Genomic DNA, 16196 nt, shown 5'->3' on the forward strand with positions numbered 1-16196 from the left:
AGGTTCAAACTTGATTCAGAATCTTATACTTTAACCAATAAAACACCTCTCGGGAGTAGTTGCCATAAATTTAAAATCAGAAATTGAGACATTGCAAATTTGGTAGCATTGAGGTAAAATTTAATGGATACTTTTACCTGTCATTAGGTAGACAGTAGCTACTCTGAAAAATAAGTGAACAATTCTAATTAAACTAATTTTTATTGAACATTTATTTGTTTAACCAATCGTACTTACTGTAGATTACATCTTTCAACTAAGTTTTTGTTAGAAAATCCGGCTGTTCTTATTATAGACATGACTGAACCCACGATACACTGATTAAAAGATCCTTTTAGCGCTATAGGGCAGAAAACGTAAAAAAAAGTGCTAGACTGTGGCCATACGTAACCATTGATTCATCGATCATGATTGCACGAAACCATCAATTCATCTACCATCAATACTCGGGAGGCACTTCCAATATGTTGCATTGCGTTATACCATCAGTCCAATCAAGGTTTGGCTTCAGCATAATTGGACTAAAATATGCTGATTTCTCGCGTTAATTGATTAATCGATTTTTAAATCGAATAGATCTGGGTGTACCGAAAACCGAATGGCATAAAATCTGCAATTTTTAATTTTATTTTTAGTTTTAGTTTATCTGTTAAATGAATGAATCTTAAAACTATTTTTAATATTTTTGAATAAAATATTTTATAACAAATAACGATAATGGAATTAAATTTAACGGTTTATTATCTGTAATCTAGTCATAGGTGGTAATTTTATATTTAAAAATACATTAAAAAAATTCATTTCGTTTATAAAATATCCGAAAACATTCAATAATAGCAATACTTTTGAAATTATAAACATTTTAACATTATTGAAGATAAATAAAAATATTATTCACAAAAATTCAATTGGATATTTTAAAAGAATTTTTTTATAGCTTCTGACATTCATTAAAATATAGAAAATATAAGATACTAATTTCAACATTTTTCATTACACTTATCTTTTTTAAAAAGACAGGTAAGAAGTATAATTTCGTTATTGATCTTGTTCGATTCCGACTTGAATCTTCGTAACTTTAGATAATTTGGATCGGGACTTTCGTGATTTTTCCTACACTTTTTTCACATTAATTATAATAACGGAACAGCCAACTTTTGTAGAGGATCCCGGTTCGAAACCCATACAGAAACTTTAATAATTCATTAAGGAACGAGATACTGTTCCTCCATTCTCAAATCCAAAATTTCCAGCCCAATGCATATTTGATTTCTTGTAATCGACAAAAGTTGAACATGGCTATCTATTTTGCTACTGGAATGCACAACCAAAGTATTATCTCGGCCGCATTAGGTAAAATTGTTTTTAAACGGGCTGCAGTATTATATATATAATGTACTCGAATGAAACTTAAACAAATATTTGTGCGCGCTGCCGGATAGCAGAGGCAGAAAAGGATCTTTCTGCCACTCTGGGATCTAATTAAAGTGGTGTCTCTCCCAGGATTTTTTCATGGCGGTCTATTCCGGATGTTACATCACGTCCCTCAACACCCGACTGACTCCATTGTGGGCCTGGCCAAATCCGCGATGGGCATGGAGAAAAAGCCATCTTTGTGCCCATAAGCAGGAGAGTCAAAAATGACAAAAATGAAAACGTGTGCGAATCCAGAAATAAAATGTTACGTTAAATTTAATTACATTATATGGATTTAAAATCAATGCTAATGCATTTATAAACATTTAAGTCGGTCTATCAACACAAAACATTTTTACTGAAATTAGGCGGTGGGCCACAGTAAAACAACGAACAATCCATACGTTGTGCATCCCAAATTTATAATGTTATTTGACACGTGGCCAATTTACGGGTTAATATTGCTGTAGAACAGACAGCGATTATATTAAACTTAATTACTAAACTTTCTGCAAATTTATTTATGATTTAAAAAAATTAATCTATTAACGAAAATTTTAATTAGCATTAAATTTTTAAAAAAATATTTGAATATATAAAATTATTTTACGTGAGAATGTTCTAATTGATATACCATTTTGATCCATCAAATAATTCTTTAATATGAATTATCTCGAATATACTAATTGAAGTAAATGAGCATATTAAGAGTAGGCTAATTAACTATAAGTTTTTATCTATTATTATTGTTAATTTGTTAATAGATAATATATCATAATATAAACTAATGACTATAGTAGATTTACGGATAATAACAACTAACAATTTATATTTATTATTATGGCGAAATGAATTATACATCAGAATAATAATGAAAATATGCTATATACATCAAAATAAATTTCTATGTTTGTAACATCAAATTATAGGGCCAAATAACCAGACAAATTAAGTTGTCAGCCTACCGTTCTGGGGACCCGAAATCGAATCCGGATCGGTCGAAAAAAATTCCAGGAAATTTTCGGGGGTGATCAGTCTGGTATGTTGGATCTCGAACCTCACCACCTGGCCTAACTCACGATAGGTTTTATTAAATAGGTCCTCATAGCACTCACAGGCGGAAAGAGTATAAACAGAAACGTCAAATTATGTCATTTGTACTAAATTTCTGCGAATTTTAAAAATTTGACAAAAAGAAAACGGAAAAAAATTGACTGTATGAAGAATAATGAAGGAAGCTGGTTTGAGTATTTAAGAACAAGTTTGGTTTCTCCCGGTTTGGTAACTTCGAACTTGCATTAACCCAAATGTCACATAGCAATTTCGCAATTAGTTCGATTCTTTATGATTAATTTTTCGTAACTCCTGATTTTCTTTGAGAAAAAAAATATCAATTTTAATGAAATTAACATATTAATGTTGAAGATATTTCTTGACTATAATCAAGATTTAAAGTAATAATTATAAGTGAAAACGACTTATAATTCTTTCATGATAATGTAAAAATTACAAATGTAAAATTACAACCCCGTTTACTTTATTCTTTTCCAACTCATGTATGTCGATTTTCCTGAAAATATCCGTTCCATGTTTTTCGCTGTCTGAATAACTCTTTGCTTCTAGCTCTTTCAATTTTTTTGAAATCCGATCCGATTTCTCGTAAATCCTCTTTTTCTCTACCACTTTTTTCCCGAAATACATTTCTTCTATCTCCATAATGGGCGCCGTTAGCAGGACGTAAGAGAAAAACGATAAAGTTAATGAAAGGCAGGACAAGCCGCACATAACAAATATCTATAAAGAAACAATTAGTGTATTATTTGGATTAAATACATATTTATAAAGTAATGTACTTACTATGACGTAAGGAGTGATTTGTATTCGTTCTCTTAAATGACTTGTTAATGTAGTCAAGATAATGGGATGAAAGAGGTACGCCATTAATGATAATCGACTTATCGCACGCAATGGTGTCCAAGACAGCACAGTATTTACAACACCTAGCAGTTAAGATTATATTTTAAATTTATATTATTCGTATTGAATTTCAACAGAAAATAAAATATTTGTTTACCTGCGTTGCGAGTTGCACAGAGAAACATCACCCAAGCAATTCCCAGAGTCCAAGCCAATCGATGAGCAGCTCCATATAGAGTTGTTGCGGTTGTCGCTATTTGTTCGTGGAAATTCCATTCGTAAACTCCAAATGTGACTGATAACATACATATTATAGCTAAGCACCAACCCAATAATTTCGTAAACTGAAAATGTAACACAAATATTACATTTTTAAAAATTAATTAGGAAACATATGCGATAAACATTTCTTACATTTTTCAACTTGAAGGCTGATCTATGAGCTAAAATATGTCCTAAGGCTAATCCTAAACAAAAAGAGCCCAAGTGTGGATACGGTCTGTTAAACAAAAGATTCTCTACTCCTTGCCGTTGCCTTTAAAAATAGATAAAAAATTCCATTTTATGTAAATTTCATAGCATTTGGCAGATTTAGTAAAAAAATTATTTAAGATTTAGTTGACAATTCTTTGAAAGACTTTTCTTTTTAAACAAATTTTACTACTTACACGACATCCACTTGCGAAAACAGGATTGTTGGAGGAAGTTTCAAGTATGAAATCATAATTCCAGTAATTGAGACGGACAGTATAATCAGCAATAAATTAATGATTAAGCCCACTCGTGACCATCTATTTAAACAAGAATATGGATAAAATTTAAATCTAAATATAATGATATTCTTTACCAGTTGGCCTAACCCACAATGGGCTTGCTATAAAGACCCTCTTAATGCCCATAGGGAGAAGAGTTAATAGAGATTGGATATGATTGAAAAACTGTTTTCATAATGCGTTATATAAGGAAAATATCAATAAGTACCTTATTACTTGTAGAATGCCGATTCTCTACATTTAGGATTTACAAGATATGAAACTTCGTTACGTAAAAAAAATAAATATTACAGTGTACAGTATTATCTTTTAATTATGAAACATAAATAGTAATAAAAAATAATAATTGTAAACAACATTTCGTAAATTTGAAAAGTACAAATAACTTATTTTAAAATTACTGTATTTAAAATATTACTTTTTAAATTCTTTCACATCATCAGCGAAAACAATTAATTATTTAAAGATTTGTTCAATTTTATAAATCCATGTAAATTATTTTTGAATATGGTAATAATTTTCCTCCAAGAATATATATTATTAATTTATTAACTTATTATACACTAGCACAAGGGTAGGCAACTTTTCAGCGGTGTTATGCTGAACCTAAGTTATAGTGTTATTCCGGATGCCAACACGATTCTACGAATTTTGTTATATTTATATATATTATTAACATTGATCCGGTTATAAGGGACATAATTAACAACTTAACTTCAAAATTACATATTTTTTATGTTACATGTGAAACACATGCGAAGATGGCGACACAAAACGTAAACGCATAAGTTGTAATATAAATATACAAACAAGAGATTCGTTTTTAAATGTATGACGGCCTACACTGAACTATGGCTTCATTTTTAAATGTGTAATTAATAATTAAAATATAATATTTACCACATTTCTATTCAGAGTGCCACTGAAAATAGTGCCGCGTGTTACAGGTTGTCGACCCCTGGACTAGCATAATACTTTTTAAGAATAGTTGTATCACTTTACTATTTATTACATCAAAATTCCTTTATAAAAAGGTCCTCACTGCTTCACAATCTAGAAGAATGTTTTTTTTATTTTTCATAATTTTTAATAAGAATTATTGAAATATGTAGGGTATCACGCCGAAACGAGTTACAATGTAAGAAATCGTTTTTAATTCCACAAAAAAATTAAAAATATTTTTCCCATAATGTTTAAGAACACGATCATCAATAGCAAAGGATATAAAATGAAACCTTATCTAAACAGAATTAAAATGTAATACAGTATTATTTCTTATTGTAGGCTTATATATTTTCCTTATACACTTAACTACTATGTGTTTACGATAATTTTACGTTACTAAAAAATAGAATGAATTTTATATAAAGAATAATATTTAAAAACTTACGCCATTAATGAAGTTACTATAAGGCCAATTATAAATAATTGGAAATCGCAGGCAATGTACCAAGACTGATGCAAGCACTAAATACAAAATAATTAAATGTATAATTATTTCAATATTTACAAGTGAAATATTTAAAAATATAATGATGAAATAGTTTGAATGTAAAATCATTCATATTTCTTCACTTTCCTCAATTGTAACCTACTATTGAAGAACTATTAAATCGATCATTACGTATTCATTTATAAAAGTAATTTATGTTTAACTCAGATACACATTACACAATAACCCATAAACATTCAATTGATATATATCAATGAAAGAAATTTCTTAAAGTATACAATATAATTATTTTACAAGTGATGAAATAAGCTATGTAATATTTTTTATTACTTTCTGTTAAGAAATAAATTTTATCTTAATTTTTTTAATTTAAAAAATGTTCAAATCTTGATTTTTATTTTATTCAATACACTATTATTTTACCATTAACTATATATTCAGCAATAGTTTAAATTAAAAAGTATGGTATTAGCATTAAGTTTACCTTTTCTGTTCCAGTTATATTAAAGTTATTGATAAAAAGTAAGTTAGTCCACCAATTATTACGACAGCCTTCAACCATAGGGTCAAGATTTTCGTGCCAACTTGGACCACTATTGGTAATAGGCACTATAAAAACGAATGCAATAACCAATAGATAGCCTGGTATTATTCTTGAAAGAAAACAAGTTGACATTATTTAATATTAATACTCTCGAGGAATAATAATAATAATGATAAATTTAAATTTTGGTGAATAATACTTACCTAATTAGATAGTGAAATAAGTGTCGTACGTACAATAATTTTATATTTCCCGAGGACTGAGCAACGCCGTAGGCTAATATATAACCACTGAAAGATATTTTATATTTAAAAAAATGTTAAAAAATGTAATTGTATTTAATATTTTACCTTATGAAGAAGAAAGTGTCAAATCCAAGAGGAGAACTAACTAAAACTTGAAAGAGAATTGTGCAAGAGTAAACGACGGCCATCTTCAACTGACCTTTATAAAAAGAAATTAAACTGATTCAGAGAAAAGTTAATTAAAACTAAAATTTACTATACAATTTTTAATACTTACGAATAACTTGATAATTTGAATACAGGAAAATATTTCCAAATATAATCCAAAAGAAACTTAAAGCCCTCAATCCGTGGATGGCCTTGGATTGCCGCAAAGTTGTTTCTATTCTTGTTAATCTTTTCATGCTTCTATGAAGCGAAAATGCCAGAAATATCGATAATAAATGTCCTGTAAATAAAATTTATCAATTAATACGAAAGAAATAAGTGTAAACAAATAAATAAAGGAAGGATATTTACCTTGATTAGAAGGGAGTGCAATGAGATGATCTGGTTTAGTACTTCTGTAAACAAGATGGATTATTGTAGATAATATTACCAATCCAACTAATGCACACACCAATGCTCTGTAAAAAATATATATTTAATAACATGCCAATGGACGTTTTCCTTATTATGAACAGATAATCACACATTTTTTTACTTACATTATAATTATTTGCAACTTATTTAACACAATTGGTTCCTTGATTTCGCACCCGATAATATTGGCTGAAACACCTTCCAAGTCTTTTAAAACTGAAGAATACAGGGAAAATGAACTATAAATTACGTTTGTTTATTTAAAAAGAATAAAAGAAATTACTTATCTATTCATTTCTTTTTTGTTTTAACTTACTCATATTTAAAACGCTTTGCAAATCATCACCATTGCAAGTAGATGGAACGCATATCCCAAGACGGTACGTAAGAAATAAAAAGAAGTGGAGATCTTTCGAAAAAGTGCGGATAAACTATAAACAACTTATTATAAGTACCATTTTAAGATTATTATGTATATATATAAACATGCTTTTAAAGTAAACTAACCGTTTTTGAAGAAGTAAAGTTGGCAAATGATGCAAATTTGTGATGCATGGTGTAAAATTCGGGTTTCGGTGGTACAGGTGGTTGTATGCTGACCGTACAATATTTTCCTCGAAAATATTCTTTGCCATTAGGTTTGTCTTTTGCTTCTATGCTTAAACATTGATCGTAAGAACCGAATGCTATTAATGTACCTTCCATTATGCCACCTCCAGGTTTACCAGCAGCATCCAACACTAGAAGAATTTATAATAATTGTAATAAATATTTATTGAAGTTTTCTTTAAAAATTTCTGAAGATAGACTAAAATGAAGTTATTTAATTTAGAATAAAGTGATTAATCGTCATATTTTAAAACATATTTTAAAACAACGAGTCTTTTACTTAGAACCCATAGACTTATAATATCTAAAATAAAAGTAAATTCCGAAAAAACCAAAATATCAAGTAGTGAAAGACCCAAAAGTGTAAAAGTTCAAGAAAAGTTGGTGCTTATGAAAATGTAGAAGACATTAACGCCATCTTTTCCTACTTCAATAGCTTTGATTTATAATATCTTTCTTTTTATAAACAGTTTCTAGAAGGAAAAGAAGGAATATATTCTAGTGTATGTCAAGGACAAATTTGAACAACTTTTGAAATGAATTATAGACAGAGCGTAAGCAATGGAAATATTTTAATATAATAAAAAATTTTTTAATTATGTATTTCATTTGTTTTCATATTAATCAAGAAAGATAACACGCTCACATCATCACGCTAAATGGCTTTGTCAAACAGTGACGTGCCCTTTCCCCTTTCAAATGATTTTCTTTTATAACCTCTTACAATGCTTACAAATATAATTTAAATAATTAAATATTTTACATTTAATTAAAAATAATTTTTATTATAGATAGCATGTTTATTTTTCTACAATTTTTAAAAATAATTTTTCAGATCAAAATATAAGAATTAATTATGTAAAATGATACAATTGAAGTAAAACTTTATTTATAAACCATTACTTTTTATGCTTGCTCTGACTACAATATAAAGTTGAGAAAATATACCGTTTATAATCAAACTTGGAAGTATTTACACAAATCTATTAAAAAAATCTCCCTTATAACACGTTGTCAAGCAATTACATGAAAAATATCTTTTATTTTTTGCACGAACAATAGAACAATGATTAGTGATTCAACCTTCTATGTCGCACTTAAAATATTGACGCCAACGAAAGTTTATTACAAGCAAATAACGTTTTAATTACTTAAACCTTACTATGGACCTTTTTAATATTTGAAGATTTAAGTTGATTATATTCGTCAAGGTATAAATTACGATTATTAGGCTACATCAACACGTAATACGTCTCACTTCTTAGATAAATAAGGCACAGATTATGTAATTCGCTTGACCTTATTTACATCTGCTAAGTAAAAAAATTTTTTAAATTTGCATAATTAATTTATTATTATTGTAACGCAAGAATAATAAATTAAGATAAATAATTTTATCTTAATTTAGAAGTATAAAGATCAAATTTATCGAAGAGGCACTGAAAATTTTCCTCTTTTTTTTTCTCTGAAATAATAAATACTTACAACATCACTGTGAAGTACCATTCAATATTCAAAAATTTAATTGATAGCACATTGTTTCTCTTTCCTGTAATTTTTGTTATTTATATAATTTCATGTCAGATTTATGGTAATTCTATTGTATTATTACAAATCTATGTTGCCTACACAAGAAATCCACTTTTAATATCAGATAATTTCCGTCAAAGTTATATAATAATACAATTTATCCTAGCTAAAAGTTAACCTGATTATATATTGAATTTAATATATAGATACATCTATGATTTTCAGAAAGAATAGATTTAAAAATATGAATTATTTTACAAAGTTTCTATTGTAGACAACATTGATTATGGTACTTTTGAAACCGTGCTTGTAATTTAATTAATTAAAAACATTGATTATGTTTTTAATTAATTAAAAACGATATTTTGTGGAAAATTTAGGCAATTTTTGTCTTTTGTTTTATTTATAAATTGTAATATTTGGTTAAATTTTAATTACAAGAAGTTATAACTTTGATACAAACTCTTCCAACGCATTTTTTAAAGTTAAAAATGCGCTTGCATCATATGTAAACACTGTTTGGCAATAAAATTTATTAGAAAAACTTTAATACTATTTAAATTATACGTATTTAGTGAAAAATTTCTTCTGAATTTATATTATAAAGGAAAAAATAAATACGTAATTGTTTTATCCTTCTATTAACTATAGTATTATTATTTAAATGTCTAGACAGAAAAATTATTTTATATTTAATTCCTAGGCTAGTGTCCCAAATTTGATTACATTACAGTATATGTAAGTTTTCCATAACAAGATACAACTATCAAAAAGTTATCAGTTCCTAAATCATTAATTAGTTCCTATACAGTACTGATCTAAATCAATTATTTAAATCCAAAAATTCTGAATAGATTACTGCAATTGATAAGCAGTCTCTTACTAATATAGATATTTACATATAGGGCATGTTACACGAATTATATATAACACTATTATATATATATACACAATTATATATACACAATTATATATAACACTAGAACGTATTCCGTGGAATTGTAGACTTGTAAACAAATCTGCAACACTTTAAGTAGGCGAAAAATCAGAAACCGCGACTTGAATCAAGTATTTACCTTTGCGATTTACTAACAATACTCGACCAGTTTCGCTTTTTAGATTGGTTATTAATAGCACGGTAACAATGCTTGTGTAATCGGTTTAAGTAAATTACACGGCGAGAATCGTGTCATGATGATCGAAAATTCATTTCTACTAGAGCGTTTGTATGTTTATAACTTGATAAGTCTGTCCTGTTTTCTATTGTTGAATGTAGTATGGGCTATTAACCCTTACCCGCAGAGCATACTCCGTAACCCACATACGTGGGTATTTTTTCAATGAACTAATAAAGAACAATACTCGATGAAAGTGGCCCTTCCGAGATTGTCCATATTTATTCGCTTTTTCACACGTTTTTTCATAACTTTCATTGATAAAATATTACGATTTAGAGTCAACAGTTATTAATTTTATGATTGATTTTATTTACTTATTTTTTTTCTGTATATTAAAATTGTACATACACTTTTAACTATTTCATATAGAATAATTCTTAATTAATTAATTTTTAAGAAATTTCCAATAATATATTTAACGTCTTCATCCTATAAATGTGTGTAAAAATTTAAATACAAAATTATCTTTCCAATGTATTTCTGTTAAAGTTTGATGGATAAATATAATGCAATTTATTTTATTTTATGAATAATAAACTGATTTTTATAGATTTTATATTAATTTTGTCCAAATTATCTAATTATAAGCTTCCTATTTTACATTTCCATTCCATTTAATTAAATACAAATTCCAAATAAGGTATATGGAACAAAAAAAAATAATTAGAATACATATTAAGGGCACGTATTCTGACAATACAGTACTTAAATATCTTGATCACAGAATTTTATCACATTTGATAAACTTGCTTGGAAAGAAATTTTGTTTAAAAGGAAAATAGCAATTGTATTCATGTTTTCATTCTATGATTGAAGTGATTACAAAATCAGTTTCTACCTTGTAAAGTGGGTAACATTTGAAATAAAAAACACAACTAGATATATAACTTTATAACAAATTTAAGTAAACTGTCAGGGTTTGTACTAATTTTTTTACGCGTAATGTAAATATTAAATGGTTTTAAATATTTAAAATAACAAAAAAATAATAATAATAATTAAAACTTACTTTCGAATGCCCATGTTTTCATTCTTCTTAGACCGATGATCAATTTCATAACACTGTTGGAGCATTTTGGAGATATTTTAGCTTCGGAATTAGCTTTAACTAAAGCGGGAAGAGCTTGTTTTAACGCTAAATCAACATATTTCCTTGCAATTTTTTCCAATTTTTCCCATTGCTTCACCGTTTCCTCTGCCGAATAATTCTGGCTGTAGCTCGGTACGGCGAAGTATCCTCCGAAAAACAGACAGAAATAAAGGGAAAATATTTTCATGTTGATGCCATGGAAAACTGAAATCCTCTCAAAGGATTTCTCAATTAAATAAGAGACTCTGTGCTTTCTCGTCAACCTTTTTTACTGGATATTTTCAAGGACGGATATACGTCATAGCATGTTATTAGTTATTTAACAATCTCTCATTGGTGTTTTAACCAATCCGGTTATTAGTATGAAAGAGAATTTTTCGTATGTTAAGTCTTCTGCTTTCTCTATATATATGACCCTTTTTCTACTCGATACGATGTAAATTTTAAATCATTTAAGTGCAGACTGCAAGCTTATACCGTGTTAATAGAACGCGTAATAGTTACCTAGATTGCTAATAACTACTATAAAATCAGTTTAAAGTTGAAATAGCTGGGTTAGACTCGATTGGTGGAAAGTTTTACAAGAAAAAAAAAAGAGTTTCTGGCTTAATCAAACCTTTAAAGTACACTTTAATTAATTCAAATTTTTATAACATAATAAAATTAAGCCATATTATTAAATTTTATAGATTATTATTAGTTAAACGGTAGTAAAATATTTTAAAATTGAAAATGGCGTCGTTCAAAAATTTCATTTCCCCCAGTTCATTATTTAAAAAAATTAATAATGTAAATGTTTTTAAAACCTTATTTAACATCTTTTCATACTTCTAACAATTACTTCCAACCGAGTTTTCAATTAATTTTTTATTTATTAAAAATTAACGATTTCCGGAATTATTTTAATATTTTTCTTTGTTTAAATCGTAGACCTTGACTGATTATTTTCTAATAAAAAAAAGTTTAAAGCAAAATATTTATTAAAATATAAAATTAAAAAAAACTACATACATATATAAAAATTTTTCTAAATATTAATATATTTTTCCATATTCTAAAAGGTGTGAAGTAAGTTTAAAGTTCTTACATTATATCATTAAGCTATGGCAAAAGTGTTTATGTGAATAAAGTGTACACGTTTGTTTATAATATAAATATATAAAGAGTAAATTTTTAAGTAGGACTAATTTTCTTTGCCTTTAATAACTTGTAAGTAGGCCTTTGACGTACTTATTTTTACTAGACATGTTTTTATTTGATTAAGCAACCATTGTGGCTGATGAATTGAAGAACATAGTAATTCGAATTACTGACTTATACCAACAAATATTTTAGTATTTGAAAAAATTTATTAAAAAAATACGAGCAAATATTTTGGTTTCAATAATAGAATGATCCAATTAGTGAAGTGGAACTAATGTTCTAATACTTTTTGTATATGCGAATTATCACAACTTATACAAAAAGTATTTGCTTCCGATAAAAATAAAAGTGGCAGGTATGTAACTAAATTATATCTACAATACTTAAAAAAACGTTAAAATAATATATATTACACTTAAAATGTACAAATATGATACTTAAATATGAAAAAACGTATAAAAACTCGCTACTTAGCTAACAAGGTCTCTGAAGAACAGAGAAAACACTTTTGTTCTAGTAATGAACTTCACTTTTACTTGTTTAAATATAGACTACACATACAATTCTTACCCTCCTTTCGAATTATATGTTATAATATTCGGGTAATCTTCTTTAATTTTATATTTGAAGTATAAAATTACTTTTCGGAAATATCACGCATCAGGAACTCTACGTTTCTAGTAAGTATCTTCTACTCGAAATTAGGTATGATTGATGTGATGTACATTATAAAAAAACTCTCATTATGTGACAGCTAACACAGGAAAAATAATAGAATGATCCAATCTATGTTAAATTTGAAAAATTGGCGACACTAAACCAAACAATGAGAATTTCACATAACCTATATCATAATCATTCACAGGTAGAATAACGTTACAACTAGTTCGACTTAATACTGTAGTATGCTCCAATTAGTTTTAATTATCGATCAGATAAAAGCCTATTAATTTATGACAAATATTTATTTTAATATTTAAAGGATTTTACTTATAAGGAGCGGATTAACTCATTTTATCAATTAGATCAGTGGTTCTAAAACTATGGAGCGCATTTACTTAGTGGGCCACAAGGTTCCTATTAGGGGGCAAAGAAATCATTATAATTTTTATTTATTTTCGAGTGCAATTCTCGCACATACTAGATTATTCTATCCATCATTTCAATGCAACATAGCATTATAAACTCTCCAACATGCGTGTTGATTTCATTATCATTATGGTCATGACTACGTTGTAATCGTTACATCACTGAAATATGACTTCATTTAGCTGTAAATATCTCTGTGTGCTGTTTTAGTTTTGTTTGGTTCGAAAAATAATTGTATATTATCAAAAAATTGCAAGAAAAACTTAGTTTTATTAGAATAAAACTCACTTTTTATGAAAAGTTCATAGCGCGCAAGCACCAAGCAAAACTCGGCATCTCTTTAAAACGTTTGAAAAAAAAACCCATTGAATTAGGTAGCTAAAACGTAGAGCATTAATTACAATTATTATAAACTAACACTCATAAAAATTAATTTTAATTAATGAATTAATGTGTCAACATTTCCGAATTGCTATATAAGTTCAAATTGATGCGTTCATGTTGAATATAAACACATTTACTTCAACAGAAGTTTTTTTTTTTTTTTACAATTTCCTGCATTTCTCCCTTGTCTAATAATACTTATACAAATAAGTTTCCGTCATTATAAGTCATATTTTCCTATTTATCCTGGCTGTATAGTCTTTTAATGATTTTTTAAAAGTTCCCTATTAGCTCTTTCAGTTACATCAATTTAGTATATAAATAGCATATTTTCAAAATCTTTTTATTTATTTTCATATATTTTAAAACAACATTAGCATATATAAATATTTATTTTTAGAGCAAGTATTAAATTTCCTGTATAACATATAGTCAAATCAATAACGTAACTAGGGAGGGTCCGGGAATCGGGTCCCTCTTCGTAATAAAAATGCTAAATATAATATAATTTAATTTAATTGTGGAGTTAATTAATGACTTAGTAATTCTAGTATTAAAAGCGTAAAATGTGTAATGGTTTGTATTAAATTTCAATTTAGGCTCCCCCTTTACGTCAGATCTGTATATGCTACTGGTGTAAATTAGTTAAATTTTTATACATTTTATGGGCTGTGTTAATTCATTTGTATTATGAGTTTGTTGAAACTAACCTATAATTAAATTTAATTTACAATGATAGATACTATTTAAGAGATAAACAATAGTTAATTATAAATGCATAACTATAATCTTACTTTTAAATTATTTAAATTACATTCATATTTTTTTATTCGTCCAAGTTTATAAGGAAAGTTTCCATTCAAACGTCAATTTTCCTATTATTATTTCATGCATTCGGTATTCCTTTCAAAAAGATATTAGTAAGAAATTCAGTAATCGATAGTGAAATTGTTATTATTATAATTATTTTTTTTTATTTTCTACATTCTGCTACATTGTTTTATACTTTATAATTTATAAAAATAAACCTTAAACATAATAAAATTTATTATAATATTCTTTAAACGTTGAAAAAAAAAAATTAAAAACAATTTCTGAAATGCAGGCAAATATAAGAAAATGTTTCTTTACAGTGAATGAACTTAGAGTTTTTTGTGAAATTTTTTTTAGTATGTCAAAAAAAAGATGACGGAGGTTTTTAATGAATGACGTAGGTTTGTCATCCCGATGCCTTCTTGAGTTACATACCTGTAGTATTTGCCATTTGCCTAACAACCTTGACCTAAGATGTGTCCTCTAAGGATTACGTCTTTTTGCACATCTGTCATGATATACTTACTTTAATTGAGTTGCAAAACTCTTAACTTTGTAGGGTATCTTCATCTGGTATAAAATTTTACCATTAAATTTCCGAATAAATTATATATTTATATATGCTGCAAGACCATATTTGATTTTTTTGTATCTTTATTTCTAAACGTATATTCTTGTTTATAATATATATATACATAATTTATTTCTTATATTCATACCTTGAAATATATATATATCATTTAATATTTGTTTCATGATGTGAATGTAAGACATAAATTATGAAAATTTATTCAATTTATAAAGAAATTTTCACTCGATTTTTCCTTATAGATTTAAATGTAACAAGTTTTTTAGAATACCTCGGCATACTTGAACTTAATTTGTAAATAATAAAGCCGCCATCGAATTTCAATTTTCAAGGACTAAAACTGACGGGGAAATTTATTAAATTATAATATAATTCAGTACAATAGTAAGTCAGACATAAACGTTTGTATTGTAATAAACATAAATTCAATAACATAAAATGGAAACTTGTTTAATCAATTACAATAAGTGCGGACTTGTGCACACTTATAAAAAAAATAAAAGTTTTTAAAATATAAATTGCAATATAATATTTGAAATAAATTATATAAAATGACTAAATATACATCTTTAATTCTTAAGTTATTAGTTAATGCTGTACTTGTTTACACTATATTCAAATATGTCTGTTATTTATACTACAGAATATAAATAACTTCTCTAATTATTGATAAGCTATTCATATTTTATTAATGAAGTAAAATAAATTAATGGTTTTACTTTATGTAATAAACACTTTAAAATATTGCTATTTTTGAAAATGTTATAGACTATATAAATTAATTGAATAATTGAAAAACATATTCTTCTATTAAAATAAATATATATATATATTAAATATT

General features: G+C 26.9%; 1 protein-coding gene across 1 annotated transcript; it reads right to left on the reverse strand.

Annotated features, from left to right (window-relative positions):
- Positions 1-916: 916 nt before the first annotated feature.
- LOC111630907 (nose resistant to fluoxetine protein 6-like) lies at positions 917-11933 on the reverse strand. Its single transcript, XM_023375067.1, has 15 exons — positions 11257-11933; positions 7438-7670; positions 7247-7361; positions 7056-7146; positions 6868-6974; positions 6626-6796; positions 6454-6547; positions 6307-6393; positions 6044-6212; positions 5497-5573; positions 4002-4124; positions 3748-3868; positions 3491-3677; positions 3274-3416; positions 917-3210 (listed from the first exon to the last, which is right to left on the reverse strand). Exons 1-15 carry the CDS (start codon positions 11522-11524, stop codon positions 2923-2925), a joined length of 2274 nt encoding a protein of 757 aa, XP_023230835.1. The 5' UTR covers positions 11525-11933; the 3' UTR covers positions 917-2922.
- Between the last annotated feature and the right edge of the window lie 4263 nt (positions 11934-16196).

Source organism: Centruroides sculpturatus, unplaced genomic scaffold (assembly GCF_000671375.1).
Source record: "Centruroides sculpturatus isolate CEXI.00-Female unplaced genomic scaffold, Cexi_2.0 scaffold669, whole genome shotgun sequence".
NCBI lineage: Eukaryota > Metazoa > Arthropoda > Arachnida > Scorpiones > Buthidae > Centruroides > Centruroides sculpturatus.

Excerpts from the sequence above, each read along its gene's own strand:
- LOC111630907 (XM_023375067.1), bottom strand. The coding sequence starts at position 11,524 with ATGAAAATATTTTCCCTTTATTTCTGTCTGTTTTTCGGAGGATACTTC. Across the intron at positions 6,797-6,867 it reads TGCACTCCCTTCTAATCAAG|GACATTTATTATCGATATTT; the intron begins GTAAATATCCTT and ends TTTTATTTACAG. Across the intron at positions 5,574-6,043 it reads ATATAACTGGAACAGAAAAG|TGCTTGCATCAGTCTTGGTA; the intron begins GTAAACTTAATG and ends TTTTGTATTTAG.